General features: G+C 44.6%; 1 protein-coding gene across 1 annotated transcript in view; it reads left to right on the plus strand.

The window, feature by feature from the left end:
• LOC139567135 (isocitrate dehydrogenase [NADP], mitochondrial-like) overlaps positions 1 to 23,045 on the plus strand; it is a 131,729-nt gene that overhangs the window by 4,893 nt on the left and 103,791 nt on the right. Inside the window, exons 3-6 of the mRNA XM_071388618.1 lie at positions 7,514 to 7,679; positions 11,943 to 12,103; positions 12,197 to 12,340; positions 15,516 to 15,652. Coding sequence (XP_071244719.1) covers positions 7,514 to 7,679; positions 11,943 to 12,103; positions 12,197 to 12,340; positions 15,516 to 15,652 — 608 coding nt within the window. The remainder of the gene's footprint in view (positions 1 to 7,513; positions 7,680 to 11,942; positions 12,104 to 12,196; positions 12,341 to 15,515; positions 15,653 to 23,045) is intronic.

Here is a 23,045-nt window from a genome sequence, read left to right on the forward strand (position 1 = left end):
TAATGTTAGCTCCCCGTGTACTTTTAAGGGTCAGCCGGGCTGCCCTGTTCTGAGCCAACTGTAAAGTCCCTCTTTGTGGCACCTGATCACATGACTGAAAAGTAGTCCAGGTGCGACAAAACTAGGGCCTGTAGGACCTGCCTTGTTGACAGTGTTGTTAAGAAGGAAGAGCAGCGCTTTATTATGGACAGACTTCTCCCCATCCTAGCTACTGTTGTATCAATATGTTTTGACCATGACAGTTTACAACCCAGGGTTACTCCAAGCAGTTTAGTCACCTCAACTTGCTCAATTTCCACATTATTCATTACAAGATTTAGTTGAGGTTTAGGGTTTAGTGAAATATTTGTCCAAAATACAATGCTTTTAGTTTTGGAAATATTTAGGACTAACTTATTCCCTGCCACGCATTCTGAAACGAACTGCAGCTCTTTGTTAAAACCTGTTTGGGATAGGGCGCAGCATTTTCACGTTCGGATGAAAAGCGTGCCCAGAGTAAACTTCCTGCTACTCAGGCCCAGAAGCTAATATATGCATATTATTAGTAGTATTGGATAGAAAACACTCTGAAGTTTCTAAAACTGTTTGAATGATGTCTGTGAGTATAACATAACTCATATGGCAGGCGAAAACCTGAGAAAAATCCAACCAGGAAGTGGGAAATCTGAGGTTTGTAGTTTTTCAACTCATTGCCTATCGAATATACAGTGTCTATGGGGTCATATTGCACTTCCTAAGGCTTCCACTAGATGGCAACAGTTAGCACTTGGTGGTCTATAGCAGCTTCCCACCAGAATGGGCTTTAGGTGAGGCAGATGAACCTGTAGCCATATTACTTCAACAGTATTTAACATGAGATCCTCTCTAAGTTTTACAGGAATGAATATAGACCGCAACACCGCCCCCATTGGCATTTTCTGTAGATGTTATAACCATGTATTGCTACCACTGTTTTATCAAAGGTATTATCTAAGTGAGTTTCAGAGATAGTCAGAATATGAATGTAATCTGTTACAAGCAAGTTATAGACTTCATGAACCTTGTTTGTCAGGCTGTTTATGTTAATATGGGCTATTTTTTAGCACCTTTTTGGGTTGTTGATTGTTTTTAATGCTTTACTGGGAAGTAGACTTTCTCATGTTATTTATATTGGAGCTGATAGTGCAGGGTGAGCTGCATGAAGTGGACTTCCTAGGAGTCCAGGAGCCAAGATGATTTGGTCTTGGGTCATTGATAAGTCACTGTCCTGACCACTAACAGTACTGTAGACCATGGACCACTGTCCTGACCACTCTAACAGTACTGTACACCATGGACCACTGTCCTGACCACTAACAGTACTGTAGACCATGGACCACTGTCCTGACCTCTAACAGTACTGTACACCATGGACCACTGTCTTGACCACTAACAGTACTGTAGACCATGGACCACTGTCCTGACCTCTAACAGTACTGTACACCATGGACCACTGTCCTGACCTCTAACAGTACTGTACACCATGGACCACTGTCCTGACCACTAACAGTACTGTACACCATGGACCACTGTCCTGACCACTAACAGTACTGTACACCATGGACCACTGTCCTGACCTCTAACAGTACTGTACACCATGGACCACTGTCCTGACCACTAACAGTACTGTACACCATGGACCACTGTCCTGACCACTAACAGTACTGTACACCATGGACCACTGTCCTGACCACTAACAGTACTGTACACCATGGACCACTGTCCTGACCACTAACAGTACTGTACACCATGGACCACTGTCCTGACCACTAACAGTACTGTACACCATGGACCACTGTCTTGACCACTAACAGTACTGTACACCATGGACCACTGTCCTTGACCACGTCTTGTAATGTCTGAGGAAACTATGGATTAATTATGGAAAACAAAGTATCCACTCCACTCCCATGTTTTATGAGCTGAAATAAAAGATCCCAGAAATGTTCCATACTCACAAAATGCTTATTTCTCTCAAATGTTGTGCACAAATTTGCTTACATTGCTGTTAGTGAGCATTTCACCTTTGCCAAGATAATCCATTCACATGACAGGTGTGGCATATCAAGAAGCTGATTAAACAGCATGATCATTACACAGGTGCACCTTGTGCTGGAGACAATAAAAGGCCACTCTAAAATGTGCAGTTCTTTCACACAACACAATGCCACAGATGTCTCAAGTTTTGAGGTAGTGTGCAATTGGCATGCTGACTGCAGGAATGTCCACCAGAGCTGTTGTCAGAGAATTGAATGGTAATTTCTCTACCATAAGCCGCCTCCAACGTTGTTTAAGACAATTTGGCAATACATTCAACCGGCCTGAAAAAAACGCAGACCACGTGTAACCACGCCAGCCCAAGACCTCCACATCCGGCTTCTTTACCTGCTGGATCGTCTGAGACTAACCACCCGCACAGCTGATGAAACTCTGGGTTTGCACAACTGAAGAATTTCTGCACTAACTGTGAGAAACGTCTCAGGGAAGCTCATCTGCGTGCTCATTGTCCTCACCAGGGTCTTGACCTGACTGCAGTTTGGCGTCGTAACCGACTTCAGTGGGCAAATGCTCGTCTTCCTCACCAGGGTCTTGACCTGACTGCAGTTCAGCGTCGTAACTGACTTCAGTGGGTAAATGCTCGTCTTCCTCACCAGGGTCTTGACCTGACTGCAGTTCAGCGTCGTAACCGACTTCAGTGGGCAAATGCTCATCTTTGATGGCCAGTGGCACACTGGAGAAGTGTGCTCTTCACGAATTCATTTACTTAATTAACTTTTTCAACTTTACCGGGCAGATGGCAGACAAGTGTGTATGGCGTCGTGTGGGCAAGTGGTTTGCAGATTTCAATGTTGTGAACGGAGTGACGTGTACTACAACGTGTTCCAGTACCCAGCAACTTCGCACAACCATTCAACATTGGCACAACATTCCACAGGCCACAATCAACAGTCAGATGAACTCTATGCAAGGAGATGTCTTTCTACATGAGGAACATGGTGGTCACACCAGATACTGACTGGTTTTCTGATCCAAGCCTCTACTTTTATTAAAGAATCCTGACTAGAACCCAACATTTTGATCATATTACTCCAGTGCTAGCCTCCCTACACTGGCTTCCTGTTAAGGCAAGGGCTGATTTCAAGGTTTTACTGCTAACCTACAAAGCATTACATGGGCTTGCTCCTACCTATCTTTCCGATTTGGTCCTGCCATACATACCTACACGTACGCTACGGTCACAAGACGCAGGCTTCCTAATTGTCCCTAGAATTTCTAAGCAAACAGCTGGAGGCAGGGCTTTCTCCTATAGAGCTCCATTTTTATGAAATGGTCTGCCTACCCATGTGAGAGACGCAGACTCGGTCTCAACCTTTAAGTCTTTACTGACGACTCATCTCTTCAGTGGGTCATATGATTGAGTGTAGTCTGGCCCAGGAGTGTAAAGGTGAACGGAAAGGCTCTGGAGCAACGAACCACCCTTGCTGTCTCTGCCTGGCCGGTTCCCGTCTCTCCACTGGGATTCTCTGCCTCTAACCCTATTACAGGGGCTGAGTCACTGGCTTACTGGTGCTCTTTCATGCCGTCCCCAGGAGGGGTGCGTCACTTGAGTGGGTTGAGTCACTGACGTGATCTTCCTGTCTGGGTTGGCGCCCCCCCTTGGGTTGTGCCGTGGCGGAGATCTTTGTGGGCTATACTCGGCCTTGTCTCAGGATGGTAAGTTGGTGGTTGAAGATATCCCTCTAGTGGTGTGGGGGCTGTGCTTTGGCAAAGTGGGTGGGGTTATATCCTGCCTGTTTGGCCCTGTCCGGGGGTATCATCGGATGGGACCACAGTGTCTCCTGACCACTCCTGTCTCAGCCTCCAGTATTTATGCTGCAGTAGTTTATGTGTCGGGGGGTTTGTTATATCTGGAGTACTTCTCCTGTCTTATCCGGTGTCCTGTGTGAATTTAAGTATGCTCTCTCTAATTCTCTCTTTCTCTCTTTATTTCTCTCTCTTGGAGGACCTGAGCCCTAGGACTATGCCTCAGGACTACCAGGCATGATGACTCCTTGCTGTCCCCAGTCAACCTGGCCGTGCTGCTGCTCCAGTTTCAACTGTTCTGCCTCCGGCTATGGAACCCTGACCTGTTCCCCGGACGTGCTACCTGTCCCAGACCTGCTGTTTTCAACTCTCTAGAGACAGCAGGAGCGGTAGAGATACTCTCAATGATCGGCTATGAAAAGCCAACTGACATTTACTCCTGAGGTGCTGACTTGCTGCACCCTCGACAACTACTGTGATTATTATTATTTGACCATGCTGGTAATTTATGAACATTTGAACATCTTGGCCATGTTCTGTTATAATCTCCACCCGGCACAGCCAGAAGAGGACTGGCCACCCCTCATAGCCTGGTTCCTCTCTAGGTTTCTTCCTAGGTTTTGGCCTTTCTAGGGAGTTTTTCCTAGCCACCGTGCTTCTACACCTGCATTGCTTGCTGTTTGGGGTTTTAGGCTGGGTTTCTGTACAGCACTTTGAGATATCAGCTGATGTAAGAAGGGCTATATAAATCAATTTGATTTGATTTGATTTAGTGATGATCCATGCCACGAAGCCTCCAGTGATGATTCATGGCCCGGAGCCTCCAGTGATGACACATGGTACGAAGCCTCCAGTGATGATCCATGGCCCGGAGTCTGTAGTGATAATCCATGGCACGAAGCCTCCAGTGATGATCCATGGCCCGGAGCCTGTAGTGATGATACATGGCAAGGAGCCTGCAGCGAAGGTCCCCAGTCCGGAGCCTCCAGCGACGGTTCCCAGTCCGGAGCCTGCAGCGACGGTCCCCAGTCCGGAGCCTGCAGCGACGGTCCCCAGTCCGGAGCCTGCAGCGACGGTCCCCAGTCCGGAGCCTCCAGCGGCGGTTCCCAGTCCGGAGCCTCTAGCGACGGTCCCCAGTCCGGAGCATCCAGCGACGGTTCCCAGTCCGGAGCCTCCAGCGGCGGTTCCCAGTCCGGAGCCTCTAGCGACGGTCCCCAGTCCGGAGCCTCCAGCGACGGTTCCCAGTCCGGAGCCTGCAGCGAAGGTCCCCAGTCCGGAGCCTCCAGCGACGGTTCCCAGTCCGGAGCATCCAGCGACGGTCCCCAGTCCGGAGCCTGCAGCGACGGTCCCCAGTCCGGAGCCTCCAGCGACGGTCCCCAGTCCGGAGCCTGCAGCGACGGTCCCCAGTCCGGAGCCTTCAGCGGCAGTTCCCAGTCCGGAGCCTCTAGCGACGGTTCCCAGTCCGGAGCCTGCAGCGAAGGTCCCCAGTCCGGAGCCTGCAGCGGCGGTCCCCAGTCCGGAGCCTGCAGCGACGGTCCCCAGTCCGGAGCCTCCAGCGACGGTCCCCAGTCCGGAGCATGCAGCGACGGTCCCCAGTCCGGAGCCTCCAGCGACGGTCCCCAGTCCGGAGCCTGCAGCGACGGTCCCCAGTCCGGAGCATCCGGCGACGGTCCCCAGTCCGGAGCATCCGGCGATGGTCCCCAGTCCGGAGCCTGCAGCGACGGTTCCCAGTCCGGAGCCTGCAGCGACGGTCCCCAGTCCGGAGCATCCGGCGACGGTCCCCAGTCCGGAGCATCCGGCGACGGTCCCCAGTCCGGAGCATCCGGCGACGGTCCCCAGTCCGGAGCATCCGGCGACGGTCCCCAGTCAGGAGCCTGCAGCGACGGTTCCCAGTCCGGAGCCTGCAGCGACGGTCCCCAGTCCGGAGCATCCGGCGACGGTCCCCAGTCCGGAGCATCCGGCGACGGTCCCCAGTCCGGAGCCTGCAGCGACGGTTCCCAGTCCGGAGCCTGCAGCGACGGTTCCCAGTCCGGAGCCTGCAGCGACGGTCCCCAGTCCGGAGCCTGCAGCGACGGTTCCCAGTCCGGAGCCTGCAGCGACGGTCCCCAGTCCGGAGCCTCCAGCGACGGTCCCCAGTCCGGGGTCTCCAGCGACGGTCCCCAGTCTGGAGCCTGCAGCGACGGTCCCCAGTCCGGAGCCTCCAGTGAGGGTCTCCAGTCCGGGGGGCCTCCAGCGACGGTCCCCAGTCTGGAGCCTGCAGCGACGGTCCCCAGTCCGGAGCCTGCAGCGACGGTCCCCAGTCCGGAGCCTCCAGCGACGGTCCCCAGTCCGGAGCCTGCAGCGACGGTCCCCAGTCCGGAGCCTCCAGCGAGGGTCTCTGATTGGGGATCATATATAAGTTGACATTTTCCTTTTGGGTTTTGTGGGATCTTGTTTTCTGTTTAGTTTCTTAGCCTTACAGAACTGTGCGCTTTCGTTTTTTTGACTTTTTGACTGTTATTTTGTTTGGTGTCATCAATAAAGTTACGATGTATGCCTGTCACGCTGCGCCTTGGTCCACTTTTCATTCTACCACCAACGAGAGCCATTACAGAAACGCTTTTTCTGGAGTGATGAATCACGCTTCACCCTCTGGTAGTCCGACGGACGAATCTGGATTTAGCGGATGTCAGGAGAACACTGCCTGCCCGAATGCATAGTGTCAACTGTAAAGTTTGGTGGAGGAGGAATAATGGTCTGTGGATGTTTTTCATGGTTCGGGCTAGGCCACTTAGTCCCAGTGAAGGGAGATCTTTTTATTTTTGTATTTTACCCCCCTTTTCTGTCTTGTGTCATCACTGCAACTCTCCAACGGGCTCGGTAGAGGTGAAGGTGGAGTCATGCGTTCCGTTCAACTGGTGACTGAGGTGAGCCTGCAGGTGCCTAGCCGCCACAAGGAGTCATTATAGTGTGATTAGCCAAGTAAAGCCCCCCTGGCCAAACCCTCCCCTAACCTAGATGACGCTAGGCCAATTATGGGCCGTCCTATAGGACTCCCGGCCACGGCCGGTTGTGGCACAGCCCGGGAATGAACCCAGGTCTGTAGTAACGCCTCAGACCGCTGCGCCACTCAGGAGGCCCCAGTAAAGGGAAATCTTAACACTACAGAATACAACGACATTCTAGACAATTCTGTGCTTCCAACTTTGGCAACAGTTTGGGGAAGGCCATTTCCTGTTTCAGCATGACAATGCCCCGTGCACAAAGCGAGGTCCATACAGGAATGGTTTGTCAAGATCGGTGTGGAAGAACTTGACTGGCCTGCACAGAGCCCTGACCTCAACCCAATCAAAAACCTTTAGGATGAATTGGAACGCCAACTGCGAGCCAAACCTAACTGCCCGACATCAGTGCCTGACCTCACTAATGCTTGTGGCTGAATGGAAGCAAGTCCTTGCAGCATTGTTCCAACATCTAGTGGAAAGCCTTCCCAGAAGAGTGGAGGCTGTTATAGCTGCAAAGGGGGGGACAAGTCCATATTACTTTTGGTCATGTAGTGTTGTTATTTTTAGTGATTTTATTTATTTCTGTATAGACAGGAGTAATTATATAATTTTGGCAAATGTATTTCAATATACTTTGCAGGCACCCCAACCAAACACATATACCCACTCCTCTCCTCTCCTCCATCCTCATTGTTGTATTGTTCCAGCTGGTCCTGTCTAACGTGGACGTGGAGCTGAAGTATTATGACCTTGGTCTGCCGTGCCGCGACCAGACAGACGACCAGGTCACCATTGACTCGGCCATCGCCACCATGAAGTACAACGTGGCTGTCAAGTGTGCGACCATCACCCCGGATGAAGCCAGAGTCGATGGTATCTACTTTAATCACATAGCCATACATTCTCTGGTTAGAAATAAATCATTCATCCACAAGATGGATTTATTAAAGTGTTTCTATAAATATTTGTTTGACCATGGTTTCAGTGTCAGGAGGTAGATCAGTACTGCAGTTTGACAGTTAACAGCTTAACTCCTGTCAGACCTTCATCCATGACCCTTACTCCTCAGAGTTGAAGATGTGGAAGAGTCAGGGTTCGATAGACAGTTACCTAGATAGTTAGTTAGTTAGTTAGTTAGTTAGTTAGTTAGTTAGTTAGTTAGTTAGTTAGTTAGTTAGTTAGTTAGTTACCTGGGCTAGGTGTAGTAAGGTCAGGGTTAGGTAGATGAGTTACCTGGGCTAGGTGTAGTAAGGTCAGCGTTAGGTAGATAGTTACCTGGGCTAGGTGTAGTAAGGTCAGGGTTAGGTAGATAGTTACCTGGGCTAGGTGTAGTAAGGTCAGGGTTAGGTAGATAGTTACCTGGGCTAGATGTAGTAAGGTCAGGGTTAGGTAGATAGTTACCTGGGCTAGGTGTAGTAAGGTCAGGGTTAGGTAGATAGTTACCTGGGGTAGGTGTAGTAAGGTCAGGGTTAGGTAGATAGTTACCTGGGCTAGGTGTTGTAAGGTCAGGGTTAGGTAGATTAGTTACCTGGGCTAGGTGTAGTAAGGTCAGGGTTAGGTAGATAGTTACCTGGGCTAGGTGTAGTAAGGTCAGGGTTAGGTAGATAGTTACCTGGGCTAGGTGTAGTAAGGTCAGGGTTAGGTAGATAGTTACCTGGGGTAGGTGTAGTAAGGTCAGGGTTAGGTAGTTAGTTACCTGGGCTAGATGTAGTAAGGTCAGGGTTAGGTAGATTAGTTACCTGGGCTATATGTAGTAAGGTCAGGGTTAGGTAGATAGTTACCTGGGCTAGGTGTAGTAAGGTCAGGGTTAGGTAGATAGTTACCTGGGCTAGGTGTAGTAAGGTCAGGGTTAGTTAGATAGTTACCTGGGCTAGATGTAGTAAGGTCAGGGTTAGGTAGATAGTTTCCTGGGCTAGGTGTAGTAAGGTCAGGGTTAGGTAGATAGTTACCTGGGCTAGATGTAGTAAGGTCAGGGTTAGGTAGATAGTTACCTGGGCAAGATCTAGTAAGGTCAGGGTTAGGTAGATAGTTACCTGGGCTAGGTGTAGTAAGGTCAGGGTTAGGTAGATAGTTACCTGGGCTAGGTGTAGTAAGGTCAGGGTTAGGTAGTTAGTTACCTGGGCTAGATGTAGTAAGGTCAGGGTTAGGTAGATTAGTTACCTGGGCTAGGTGTAGTAAGGTCAGGGTTAGGTAGATAGTTACCTGGGGTAGGTGTAGTAAGGTCAGGGTTGGGTAGATAGTTACCTGGGCTAGATGTAGTAAGGTCAGGGTTAGGTAGATAGTTACCTGGGCTAGATGTAGTAAGGTCAGGGTTAGGTAGATAGTTACCTGGGCTAGGTGTAGTAAGGTCAGGGTTAGGTAGATTAGTTACCTGGGCTAGGTGTAGTAAGGTCAGGGTTAGGTAGATAGTTACCTGGGCTAGGTGTAGTAAGGTCAAGGTTAGGTAGATAGTTACCTGGGCTAGATGTAGTAAGGTCAGGGTTAGGTAGATAGTTACCTGGGCTAGATCTAGTAAGGTCATAGTTAGGTAGATAGTTACCTGGGCTAGATGTAGTAAGGTCAGGGTTAGGTAGATAGTTACCTGGGCTAGATGTAGTAAGGTCAGGGTTAGGTAGATAGTTACCTGGGCTAGATGTAGTAAGGTCAGGGTTAGGTAGATAGTTACCTGGGCTAGGTGTAGTAAGGTCAGGGTTAGGTAGATAGTTACCTGGGCTAGATGTAGTAAGGTCAGCGTTAGGTAGATTAGTTACCTGGGCTAGATGTAGTAAGGTCAGGGTTAGGTAGATAGTTACCTGGGCTAGGTGTAGTAAGGTCAGGGTTAGGTAGATAGTTACCTGGGCTAGGTGTAGTAAGGTCAGGGTTAGGTAGTTAGTTACCTGGACTAGATGTAGTAAGGTCAGGGTTAGGTAGATAGTTACCTGGGCTAGATGTAGTAAGGTCAGGGTTAGGTAGATAGTTACCTGGGCTAGATGTAGTAAGGTCAGGGTTAGGTAGATAGTTACCTGGGCTAGATGTAGTAAGGTCAGGGTTAGGTAGATAGTTACCTGGGCTAGGTGTAGTAAGGTCAGGGTTAGGTAGATAGTTACCTGGGCTAGATGTAGTAAGGTCAGGGTTAGGTAGATAGTTACCTGGGCTAGATGTAGTAAGGTCAGGGTTAGGTAGATAGTTACCTGGGCTAGATGTAGTAAGGTCAGGGTTAGGTAGATAGTTACCTGGGCTAGATGTAGTAAGGTCAGGGTTAGGTAGATAGTTACCTGGGCTAGGTGTAGTAAGGTCAGGGTTAGGTAGATAGTTACCTGGGCTAGGTGTAGTAAGGTCAGGGTTAGGTAGATAGTTACCTGGGCTAGATCTAGTAAGGTCAGGGTTAGGTAGATAGTTACCTGGGCTAGATGTAGTAAGGTCAGGGTTAGGTAGATAGTTACCTGGGCTAGATCTAGTAAGGTCAGGGTTAGGTAGATTAGTTACCTGGGCTAGATCTAGTAAGGTCATAGTTAGGTAGATAGTTACCTGGGCTAGATGTAGTAAGGTCAGGGTTAGGTAGATAGTTACCTGGGCTAGATGTAGTAAGGTCAGGGTTAGGTAGATAGTTACCTGGGCTAGATGTAGTAAGGTCAGGGTTAGGTAGATTAGTTACCTGGGCTAGGTGTAGTAAGGTCAGGGTTAGGTAGATAGTTACCTGGGCTAGATGTAGTAAGGTCAGGGTTAGGCAGATAGTTACCTGGGCTATAGGTGTAGTAGGGTTAGATATACACTACCGTTCAAAAGTTTGGGGTCACTTAGAATTTTTTTTTGTCTATTAAAATAACATCAAATTGATCATAAATACAGTGTAGACATTGTTAATGTTGTAAATGACTATTGTAGCTGGAAACGGCAGATTAATGGAATATCTACATAGGCGTACAGAGGCCCATTATCAGCAACCATCACTCCTGTGTTCCAATGGCACGTTGTGTTAGCTAATCCAAGTTTATCATTTTAAAAGGCTAATTGATCATTAGAAAATCCTTTTGCAATTATGTTAGCACAGCTGAAAACTGTTGTTTTGATTAAAGAAGCAATAAAACTGGCCTTCTTTAGATTAGTTTAGTATCTGTAGCATCAGCATTTGTGGGTTCGATTACTGGCTCAAAATGGCCAGAAACAAAGACCTTTCTACTGAAAGTCGTCAGTCAAGAACTGAAGATCTAGAAAGAGGAGTGGGAGGCCCCGGTGCACAACTGAGCAAGAAGACAAGTACATTAGAGTGTCTAGTTTGAGAAACAGACGCCTCACAAGTCGTCAACTGGCGAGTCGTCATTAAATAGTACCCGCAAAACACCAGTCTCAACGTCAACAGTGAAGAGGTGACTCCGGGATGCTGGCCTTCTAGGCAGAGTTGCAAAGAAAAAGCTATATCTTAGAGTGATCAATAAAAATAAAAGATGGGCAAAAGAACACAGACACTGGACAGAGGAACTCTCCCTAGAAGGCCAGCATCCCGGAGTCGCCTCTTCACTGTTGACGTAGAGACTGGTATTTTGCGGGTACTATTCGCAGAGTACGACCCTGCCTCACACAGGAAGCGGCGCAGGTCCTAATCCAGGCACTTGTCATCTCCCGTCTGGATTACTGCAACTCGCTGTTGGCTGGGCTCCCTGCCTGTGCCATTAAACCCCTACAACTCATCCAGAATGCCGCAGCCCGTCTGGTGTTCAACCTTCCCAAGTTCTCTCACGTCACCCCGCTCCTCCGCTCTCTCCACTGGCTTCCAGTTGAAGCTCGCATCCGCTACAAGACCATGGTGCTTGCCTACGGAGCTGTGAGGGGAACGGCACCTCCGTACCTTCAGGCTCTGACCAGGCCCTACACCCAAACAAGGGCACTGCGTTCATCCACCTCTGGCCTGCTCGCCTCCCTACCTCTGAGGAAGTACAGCTCCCGCTCAGCCCAGTCAAAACTGTTCGCTGCTCTGGCACCCCAATGGTGGAACAAACTCCCCCACGACGCCAGGTCAGCGGAATCAATCACCACCTTCCGGAGACACCTGAAACCCCACCTCTTTAAGGAATAGAGAGTTCAGAGTTCAAGCTGAAGGGTTAGGGTTAGGGTTAGGTCTAATAGGTTAACTCAGGCCTCCATCTCTAACCCTAACAGAGTTCAAGCTGAAGAAGATGTGGAAGAGTCCCAACGGAAGCATCAGGAACATTCTGGGCGGAACCGTCTTCCGAGAGCCAATCATCTGCAAGAACATTCCCCGTCTGGTCCCTGGTTGGACACAGCCAATAACGATCGGCAGACACGCCTTTGGTGACCAGGTAGATAAGTAGCATACAATACGTGTTTTAGATTAGATTTGTATTCAACAACAATGTTCTGTTGTTGATGTTTGTTGTTGTGTTGTTCCACAGTACAGAGCCACAGACTTTGTGATCACCAAGCCGGGGAAGTTTAAGATGGTGTTCACCCCGGCTGACGGCAGCAAGGGGAATGAGTGGGAGGTCTTTGACTTCCTCTCAGGAGGCTGTGGGTTGGGCATGTACAATACTGATGAGGTGAGCAGGCTGGGACAGGTATTTTTTTTTTTTTTAAGTTACACACTTTATTTTCCATCCAAGGAATGAAATTTGCCTTTGTCATTAAAGAATATAAACTGAGCAAAAATATAAACGCAACATGTAAAGTGTTGGTCCCATGTTTCATGAGCTGAAATAAAAGATCCCAGAAATGTTCCATACGCACAAAAAGCGTATTTCTCTCAAATTTGGTGGACAAATGTGTCTACATCCCTGTTAGTGAGCATTTCTCCTTTGATAATCCATCTACCTGACAGGTGTGGAAAATAAAGAAGCTGATTAAACAGCATTATCAATACACAGGTGCACCTTGTGCTGGAGACAATAAAAGGCCACTTTAAAATGTGCACTTTTGTCACACAACACAATGCCACAGAGGGTGCAATTGGCATGCTGACTGCAGGAATGTTGCCAGTGAATTGAATGTTAATTTCTCTACCATAAGCCTCCTCCAACATCGTTTTAGAGAATTTGGCATTACATCCAACCGGCCTCATAACCCCAGACCACATGTAACCACGGCAGCCCAGGACCTTCACATCCGGCTTCTGCACCAGCTGGATCATCTGAGACCAGCCAGCCGGACAGCTGATGAAACTGGGGGTTTGCACCACCGAAGAATTTCTGCACAAACGGTTAGAAACGTCTCAGGGAAGCTCATCTTGTGCTCGTCTTCCTCACCAGGGTTTTGACCTGACTGCAGTTCAGCGTCATAACTGACTTCAGTGGGTAAATGCTCGTCTTCCTCACCAGGGTCTTGACCTGACTGCAGTTCAGCGTCGTAACTGACTTCAGTGGGTAAATGCTCGTCTTCCTCACCAGGGTCTTGACCTGACTGCAGTTCAGCATCGTAACTGACTTCAGTGGGTAAATGCTCGTCTTCCTCACCAGGGTCTTGACCTGACTGCAGTTCAGCGTCGTAACCGACTTCAGTGGGTAAATGCTCGTCTTCCTCACCAGGGTCTTGACCTGACTGCAGTTCAGCGTCGTAACCGACTTCAGTGGGTAAATGCTCGTCTTCCTCACCAGGGTCTTGACCTGACTGCAGTTCAGCGTCGTAACCGACTTCAGTGGGTAAATGCTCGTCTTCCTCACCAGGGTCTTGACCTGACTGCAGTTCAGCGTCGTAACTGACTTCAGTGGGTAAATGCTCACCTTCGATGGCCTCTGGTGAAGTGTGCTCTTCAGGGATGATTCCCGGTTTGAACTGTACCAGGCAACTGGTAGTGTTTTGTGGGCCAGCGGTTTGCTGATGTCAACGTTGTGAACAGAATGCCCCATGGTGGCGGTGGGGTTATGGTATGGGCAGGCATAAGCTGTGAACAATGAACACAACTGCATTTTATCGATGGAAATTTGAATGCACAGAGATACCGTGATGAGATCCTGAGGCCCATTGTCGTGTTATTCATCCGCCACCATCACCTCATGTTTCAGTATGATAATGTACAGCCTGTTTGTCCTGTCCAGTCCATCACCTCATTTTTCAGCATGATAATGCACAGCCTGTTTGTCCTGTCCAGTCCATCACCTCATGTTTCAGCATGATAATGTACAGCCTGTTTGTCCTGTCCAGTCTATCACCTCATGTTTCAGCATGATAATGCACAGCCTGTTTGTCCTGTCCAGTCCATCACCTCATGTTTCAGTATGATAATGCACAGCCTGTTTGTCCTGTCCAGTCTATCACCTCATGTTTCAGCATGATAATGCACAGCCTGTTTGTCCTGTCCAGTCCATCACCTCATGTTTCAGTATGATAATGCACAGCCTGTTTGTCCTGTCCAGTCCATCACCTAATTTTTCAGCATGATAATGCACAGCCTGTTTATCCTGTCCAGTCCATCACCTCATGTTTCAGTATGATAATGCACAGCCTGTTTGTCCTGTCCAGTCCATCACAGGGTTCTAATAGTGTTCTGTCTGTCCTGTCCAGTCCATCACAGGGTTCTAATAGTGTTCTGTTTGTCCTGTCCAGTCCATCACAGGGTTCTAATAGTGTTCTGTCTGTCCTGTCCAGTCCATCACAGGGTTCTAATAGTGTTCTGTCTGTCCTGTCCAGTCCATCACAGGGTTCTAATAGTGTTCTGTCTGTCCTGTCCAGTCCATCACAGGGTTCTAATAGTGTTCTGTTTGTCCTGTCCAGTCCATCACAGGGTTCTAATAGTGTTCTGTTTGTCCTGTCCAGTCCATCACAGGGTTCTAATAGTGTTCTGTCTGTCCTGCCCAGTCCATCACAGGGTTCTAATAGTGTTCTGTCTGTCATGTCCAGTCCATCACAGGGTTCTAATAGTGTTCTGTCTGTCTTGTCCAGTCCATCACAGGGTTCTAATAGTGTTCTGTCTGTCCTGTCCAGTCCATCACAGGGTTCTAATAGTGTTCTGTCTGTCCTGTCCAGTCCATCACAGGGTTCTAATAGTGTTCTGTCTGTCCTGTCCAGTCCATCACAGGGTTCTAATAGTGTTCTGTCTGTCCTGTCCAGTCCATCACAGGGTTCTAATAGTGTTCTGTCTGTCCTGTCCAGTCCATCCCAGGGTTCTAATAGTGTTCTGTCTGTCCTGTCCAGTCCATCCCAGGGTTCTAATAGTGTTCTGTCTGTCCTGTCCAGTCCATCACAGGGTTCTAATAGTGTTCTGTCTGTCCTGTCCAGTCCATCACAGGGTTCTAATAGTGTTCTGTCTGTCCTGTCCAGTCCATCACAGGGTTCTAATAGTGTTCTGTCTGTCCTGTCCAGTCCATCACAGGGTTCTAATAGTGTTCTGTCTGTCCTGTCCAGTCCATCACAGGGTTCTAATAGTGTTCTGTCTGTCCTGTCCAGTCCATCACAGGGTTCTAATAGTGTTCTGTCTGTCCTGTCCAGTCCATCACAGGGTTCTAATAGTGTTCTGTCTGTCCTGTCCAGTCCATCACAGGGTTCTAATAGTGTTCTGTCTGTCCTGTCCAGTCCATCACAGGGTTCTAATAGTGTTCTGTCTGTCCTGTCCAGTCCATCACAGGGTTCTAATAGTGTTCTGTCTGTCCTGTCCAGTCCATCACAGGGTTCTAATAGTGTTCTGTCTGTCCTGTCCAGTCCATCACAGGGTTCTAATAGTGTTCTGTCTGTCCTGTCCAGTCCATCACAGGGTTCTAATAGTGTTCTGTCTGTCCTGTCCAGTCCATCACAGGGTTTGCCCACAGCTGTTTCCAGTATGCCATCAACAAGAGGTGGCCTCTATACATGAGCACTAAGAACACCATCCTGAAGTACTACGACGGACGCTTCAAGGACATCTTCCAGGAGATCTTTGAGGAGTAAGACATGGAACTGGCAGCCTACAGTATAGAGTTGCACTGCATTCCACATTTATACTATTAACTTACTTGGTCAGGGCGTGAGTTGGGGTGAGCGTTTATACTATAACGCTCACCCCAACTCACGCCCTGACCATACTAAATAAATACAAAACAAGGGAAATAAGGTCAGGAACGTGAACTCCGGCCGCAAAACCTGAACCTATAGGGGAGGGTCTGGGTGGGCATCTGTCCACGGTGGCGGCTCTGGCTCTGGACGTGGCCCCCACCCCACCATAGTTAATCCCCACTTCCGTGGCCTCCTCATAATGGTGACCCTCCAAATTAACCCCACTGGACCGAGGGGCAGCACCGGACTGAGGGGCAGCACCGGACTGAGGGGCAGCACCGGACTGAGGGGCAGCACCGGACTGAGGGGCAGCACCGGACTGAGGGGCAGCTCCGGACTGAGGGGCAGCTCCGGACTGAGTGACGGCTCTGGCAGGTCATGGCTGGCTGGCGGCTCTGGCAGCTCCTGTCTGGCGGGCGGCTCTGGCAGCTCCTGGCTGGCGGGCAGCTCTGGCAGCTCCTGTCTGGCGGGCGGCTCTGGCAGCTCCTGTCTGGCGGGCGGCTCTGGCAGCTCCTGTCTGGCGGGCGGCTCTTGCGGCTCCTGACTGACGGACGGCTCTAGCGGCTCCTGACTGACGGACGGCTCTAGCGGCTCCTGACTGACGGACGGCTCTGAATGCTCAGGACAGACGGGCGGCTTTGAAGGCTCAGGACAGACGGGCGGCTCAGACGGCGCTGGGCAGACGGGCAGTGCAGACGGCGCTGGGCAGACGGCAGACTCTGGCTGGCTGAGGCGCACAGTAGGCCTAGTGCGTGGTGCCGGAACTGGTGGTACCGGGCTAAGGACACGCACCTTAAGGCTAGTGCGGGGAGCAGCAACAGGGCGCACAGGGCTCTGGAGACGCACAGGAGGCTTGGTGCGTGGTGCCGGAACTGGTGGTACCGGGCTGGAGACACGCACCACAGGGCGAGTGCGTGGAGGAGGAACAGGGCTCTGGAGACACACTGGAAGCCTGGTGCGTGGTGTTGGCACTGGTGGTACTGGGCTGGGGCGGGGAGGTGGCGCCGGATATACCGGACCGTGCAGGCGTACTGGCTCCCTTGAGCACCGAGCCTGCCCAACCTTACCTGGTTGAATGCTCCCCGTAGCCCGACCAATAAGGGGAGGTGGAATAACTGGGCTGTGTTGGCGAACCGGGGACACCATGCGTAAGGCTGGTGCCATGTATGCCGGCCCGAGGAGACGCACTGGAGACCAGACGCGTTGAGCCGGCTTCATGGCACCTGGCTCAATGCTCAATCTAGCCCGGCCGATACGAGGAGCTGGAATGTACCGCACCGGGCTAAGCACACGTACAGGAGACACCGTGCGCTTTACCGCATAACACGGTGTCTGCCCGTACTTTCGCTCTCCACGGTAAGCTCGGGGAGTTGGCGCAGGTCTCCTACCTGACTTCGCCACACTCTCTTGTAGCCACCCCCCAATAATTTTTTGGGCTTGACTCTCGGGCTTCCTACCGCATGGTCGTGCTGCCTCCATTCGCCGGTATCCCTCCTCACACTGCTCCAGAGAATCCCAGGCGGGCTCCGGCATTCTCCCTGGGTCGATCGCCCACCTGTCGATCTCCTCCCACGTAGTGTAGTCCAGACTCTGCTCCCATGTCCATTCCTCCTTGCGCTGCTCCTGCTGCCGCTGCCTGTTACCACGCTGCTTGGTCCGGTGAAGGTGGGTGATTCTGTAACGTTCGTCTTCCTCCTCGTCTGAGGAGGAGCAAGGATCGGACCAAATCGCAGCGTGGTTTGAATACATACTATCGTTTATTTAAACGAAGACGAAAAAACACTTGAACAAACTACAAAACAATAAACGACGTCAACAGACCTGAACTTGAGAACATATAAAACATGAACGCACGAACAGGAACAAACGAACGAAACAGTACCGTGTGGCATACAAACACAGACACAGCAACAATCACCCACAAACAAACAGTGAGAACAGCCTACCTTAATATGGTTCTCAATCAGAGGAAACGTAAAACACCTGCCCCTGATTGAGAACCATATCAGGCTAATACAATGAACCCAACATAGAAACACATAACATAGAATGCCCACCCCAACTCACGCCCTGACCATACTAAATAAATACAAAACAAGGGAAATAAGGTCAGGAACATGACAGATATAGTTTATTCACCATATTTATACCTAACTAGATATAGTCTATTCACCATATTTATAAGTAACTAGATATAGTTTATTCACCATATTTATAACTAGATATAGTCTATTCACCATATTTATAACTAACTAGATATAGTCTATTCACCATATTATACCTAACTAGATATAGTCTATTCACCATATTATACCTAACTAGATATAGTCTATTCACCATATTTATAACTAGATATAGTCTATTCACCATATTTATAACTAACTAGATATAGTCTATTCACCATATTTATAACTAGATATAGTCTATTCACCATATTTATAACTAGATATAGTCTATTCACCATATTATACCTAACTAGATATAGTCTATTCACCATATTATACCTAACTAGATATAGTCTATTCACCATATTTATACCTAACTAGATATAGTCTATTCACCATATTTATAACTAGATATAGTCTATTCACCATATTATAACTAACTAGATATAGTTTATTCACCATATTTATAACTAGATATAGTCTATTCACCATATTTATACCTAACTAGATATAGTCTATTCACCATATTATACCTAACTAGATATAGTCTATTCACCATATTATACCTAACTAGATATAGTCTATTCACCATATTATACCTAACTAGATATAGTCTATTCACCATATTTATACCTAACTAGATATAGTCTATTCACCATATTTATAACTAGATATAGTCTATTCACCATATTATACCTAACTAGATATAGTCTATTCACCATATTATACCTAACTAGATATAGTCTATTCACCATATTATACCTAACTAGATATAGTCTATTCACCATATTTATACCTAACTAGATATAGTCTATTCACCATATTTATAACTAGATATAGTCTATTCACCATATTATACCTAACTAGATATAGTCTATTCACCATATTATACCTAACTAGATATAGTCTATTCACCATATTATACCTAACTAGATATAGTCTATTCACCATATTATACCTAACTAGATATAGTCTATTCACCATATTATACCTAACTAGATATAGTCTATTCACCATATTATACCTAACTAGATATAGTCTATTCACCATATTTATACCTAACTAGATATAGTCTATTCACCATATTATACCTAACTAGATATAGTCTATTCACCATATTTATACCTAACTAGATATAGTCTATTCACCATATTATACCTAACTAGATATAGTCTATTCACCATATTTATACCTAACTAGATATAGTCTATTCACCATATTATACCTAACTAGATATAGTCTATTCACCATATTTATAACTAGATATAGTCTATTCACCATATTTATAACTAACTAGATATAGTCTATTCACCATATTATAACTAACTAGATATAGTTTATTCACCATATTTATAACTAGATATAGTCTATTCACCATATTTATACCTAACTAGATATAGTCTATTCACCATATTATACCTAACTAGATATAGTCTATTCACCATATTATACCTAACTAGATATAGTCTATTCACCATATTTATAACTAGATATAGTCTATTCACCATATTTATAACTAGATATAGTCTATTCACCATATTATACCTAACTAGATATAGTCTATTCACCATATTTATACCTAACTAGATATAGTCTATTCACCATATTTATACCTAACTAGATATAGTCTATTCACCATATTTATAACTAGATATAGTCTATTCACCATATTTATACCTAACTAGATATAGTCTATTCACCATATTATACCTAACTAGATATAGTCTATTCACCATATTATACCTAACTAGATATAGTCTATTCACCATATTATACCTAACTAGATATAGTCTATTCACCATATTTATAACTAGATATAGTCTATTCACCATATTTATAACTAGATATAGTCTATTCACCATATTATACCTAACTAGATATAGTCTATTCACCATATTATACCTAACTAGATATAGTCTATTCACCATATTATACCTAACTAGATATAGTCTATTCACCATATTATACCTAACTAGATATAGTCTATTCACCATATTATACCTAACTAGATATAGTCTATTCACCATATTTATACCTAACTAGATATAGTCTATTCACCATATTATACCTAACTAGATATAGTCTATTCACCATATTATACCTAACTAGATATAGTCTATTCACCATATTATACCTAACTAGATATAGTCTATTCACCATATTTATACCTAACTAGATATAGTCTATTCACCATATTTATAACTAGATATAGTCTATTCACCATATTATACCTAACTAGATATAGTCTATTCACCATATTATACCTAACTAGATATAGTCTATTCACCATATTATACCTAACTAGATATAGTCTATTCACCATATTTATACCTAACTAGATATAGTCTATTCACCATATTATACCTAACTAGATATAGTCTATTCACCATATTATACCTAACTAGATATAGTCTATTCACCATATTATACCTAACTAGATATAGTCTATTCACCATATTATACCTAACTAGATATAGTTTATTCACCATATTTATAACTAGATATAGTCTATTCACCATATTTATAACTAGATATAGTCTATTCACCATATTATACCTAACTAGATATAGTCTATTCACCATATTTATAACTAGATATAGTCTATTCACCATATTATAACTAACTAGATATAGTCTATTCACCATATTATACCTAACTAGATATAGTCTATTCACCATATTATACCTAACTAGATATAGTCTATTCACCATATTTATACCTAACTAGATATAGTCTATTCACCATATTATACCTAACTAGATATAGTCTATTCACCATATTTATACCTAACTAGATATAGTTTATTCACCATATTTATAACTAGATATAGTCTATTCACCATATTTATAACTAGATATAGTCTATTCACCATATTATACCTAACTAGATATAGTCTATTCACCATATTATACCTAACTAGATATAGTCTATTCACCATATTTATAACTAACTAGATATAGTCTATTCACCATATTTATACCTAACTAGATATAGTCTATTCACCATATTTATACCTAACTAGATATAGTCTATTCACCATATTATACCTAACTAGATATAGTCTATTCACCATATTATACCTAACTAGATATAGTCTATTCACCATATTATACCTAACTAGATATAGTCTATTCACCATATTATACCTAACTAGATATAGTCTATTCACCATATTATACCTAACTAGATATAGTCTATTCACCATATTTATAACTAGATATAGTCTATTCACCATATTTATAACTAGATATAGTCTATTCACCATATTTATAACTAGATATAGTCTATTCACCATATTTATAACTAGATATAGTCTATTCACCATATTATACCTAACTAGATATAGTCTATTCACCATATTTATAACTAACTAGATATAGTCTATTCACCATATTATACCTAACTAGATATAGTCTATTCACCATATTTATAACTAACTAGATATAGTCTATTCACCATATTATACCTAACTAGATATAGTCTATTCACCATATTATACCTAACTAGATATAGTCTATTCACCATATTTATACCTAACTAGATATAGTCTATTCACCATATTATACCTAACTAGATATAGTCTATTCACCATATTTATAACTAGATATAGTCTATTCACCATATTATACCTAACTAGATATAGTCTATTCACCATATTATACCTAACTAGATATAGTCTATTCACCATATTTATAACTAGATATAGTCTATTCACCATATTTATAACTAGATATAGTCTATTCACCATATTTATAACTAGATATAGTCTATTCACCATATTATACCTAACTAGATATAGTCTATTCACCATATTTATAACTAACTAGATATAGTCTATTCACCATATTATACCTAACTAGATATAGTCTATTCACCATATTTATAACTAACTAGATATAGTCTATTCACCATATTATACCTAACTAGATATAGTCTATTCACCATATTATACCTAACTAGATATAGTCTATTCACCATATTTATACCTAACTAGATATAGTCTATTCACCATATTATACCTAACTAGATATAGTCTATTCACCATATTTATAACTAGATATAGTCTATTCACCATATTATACCTAACTAGATATAGTCTATTCACCATATTATACCTAACTAGATATAGTCTATTCACCATATTTATAACTAGATATAGTCTATTCACCATATTTATAACTAGATATAGTCTATTCACCATATTTATAACTAGATATAGTCTATTCACCATATTATACCTAACTAGATATAGTCTATTCACCATATTTATAACTAACTAGATATAGTCTATTCACCATATTATACCTAACTAGATATAGTCTATTCACCATATTTATAACTAACTAGATATAGTCTATTCACCATATTATACCTAACTAGATATAGTCTATTCACCATATTATACCTAACTAGATATAGTCTATTCACCATATTTATACCTAACTAGATATAGTCTATTCACCATATTATACCTAACTAGATATAGTCTATTCACCATATTTATAACTAGATATAGTCTATTCACCATATTATACCTAACTAGATATAGTCTATTCACCATATTATACCTAACTAGATATAGTCTATTCACCATATTTATAACTAACTAGATATAGTCTATTCACCATATTTATACCTAACTAGATATAGTCTATTCACCATATTTATACCTAACTAGATATAGTCTATTCACCATATTATACCTAACTAGATATAGTCTATTCACCATATTATACCTAACTAGATATAGTCTATTCACCATATTATACCTAACTAGATATAGTCTATTCACCATATTATACCTAACTAGATATAGTCTATTCACCATATTATACCTAACTAGATATAGTCTATTCACCATATTTATAACTAGATATAGTCTATTCACCATATTTATAACTAGATATAGTCTATTCACCATATTTATAACTAGATATAGTCTATTCACCATATTTATAACTAGATATAGTCTATTCACCATATTATACCTAACTAGATATAGTCTATTCACCATATTTATAACTAACTAGATATAGTCTATTCACCATATTATACCTAACTAGATATAGTCTATTCACCATATTATACCTAACTAGATATAGTCTATTCACCATATTAT

The sequence above is a fragment of the Salvelinus alpinus genome, unplaced genomic scaffold (assembly GCF_045679555.1).
Source record: "Salvelinus alpinus unplaced genomic scaffold, SLU_Salpinus.1 scaffold_45, whole genome shotgun sequence".
NCBI lineage: Eukaryota > Metazoa > Chordata > Actinopteri > Salmoniformes > Salmonidae > Salvelinus > Salvelinus alpinus.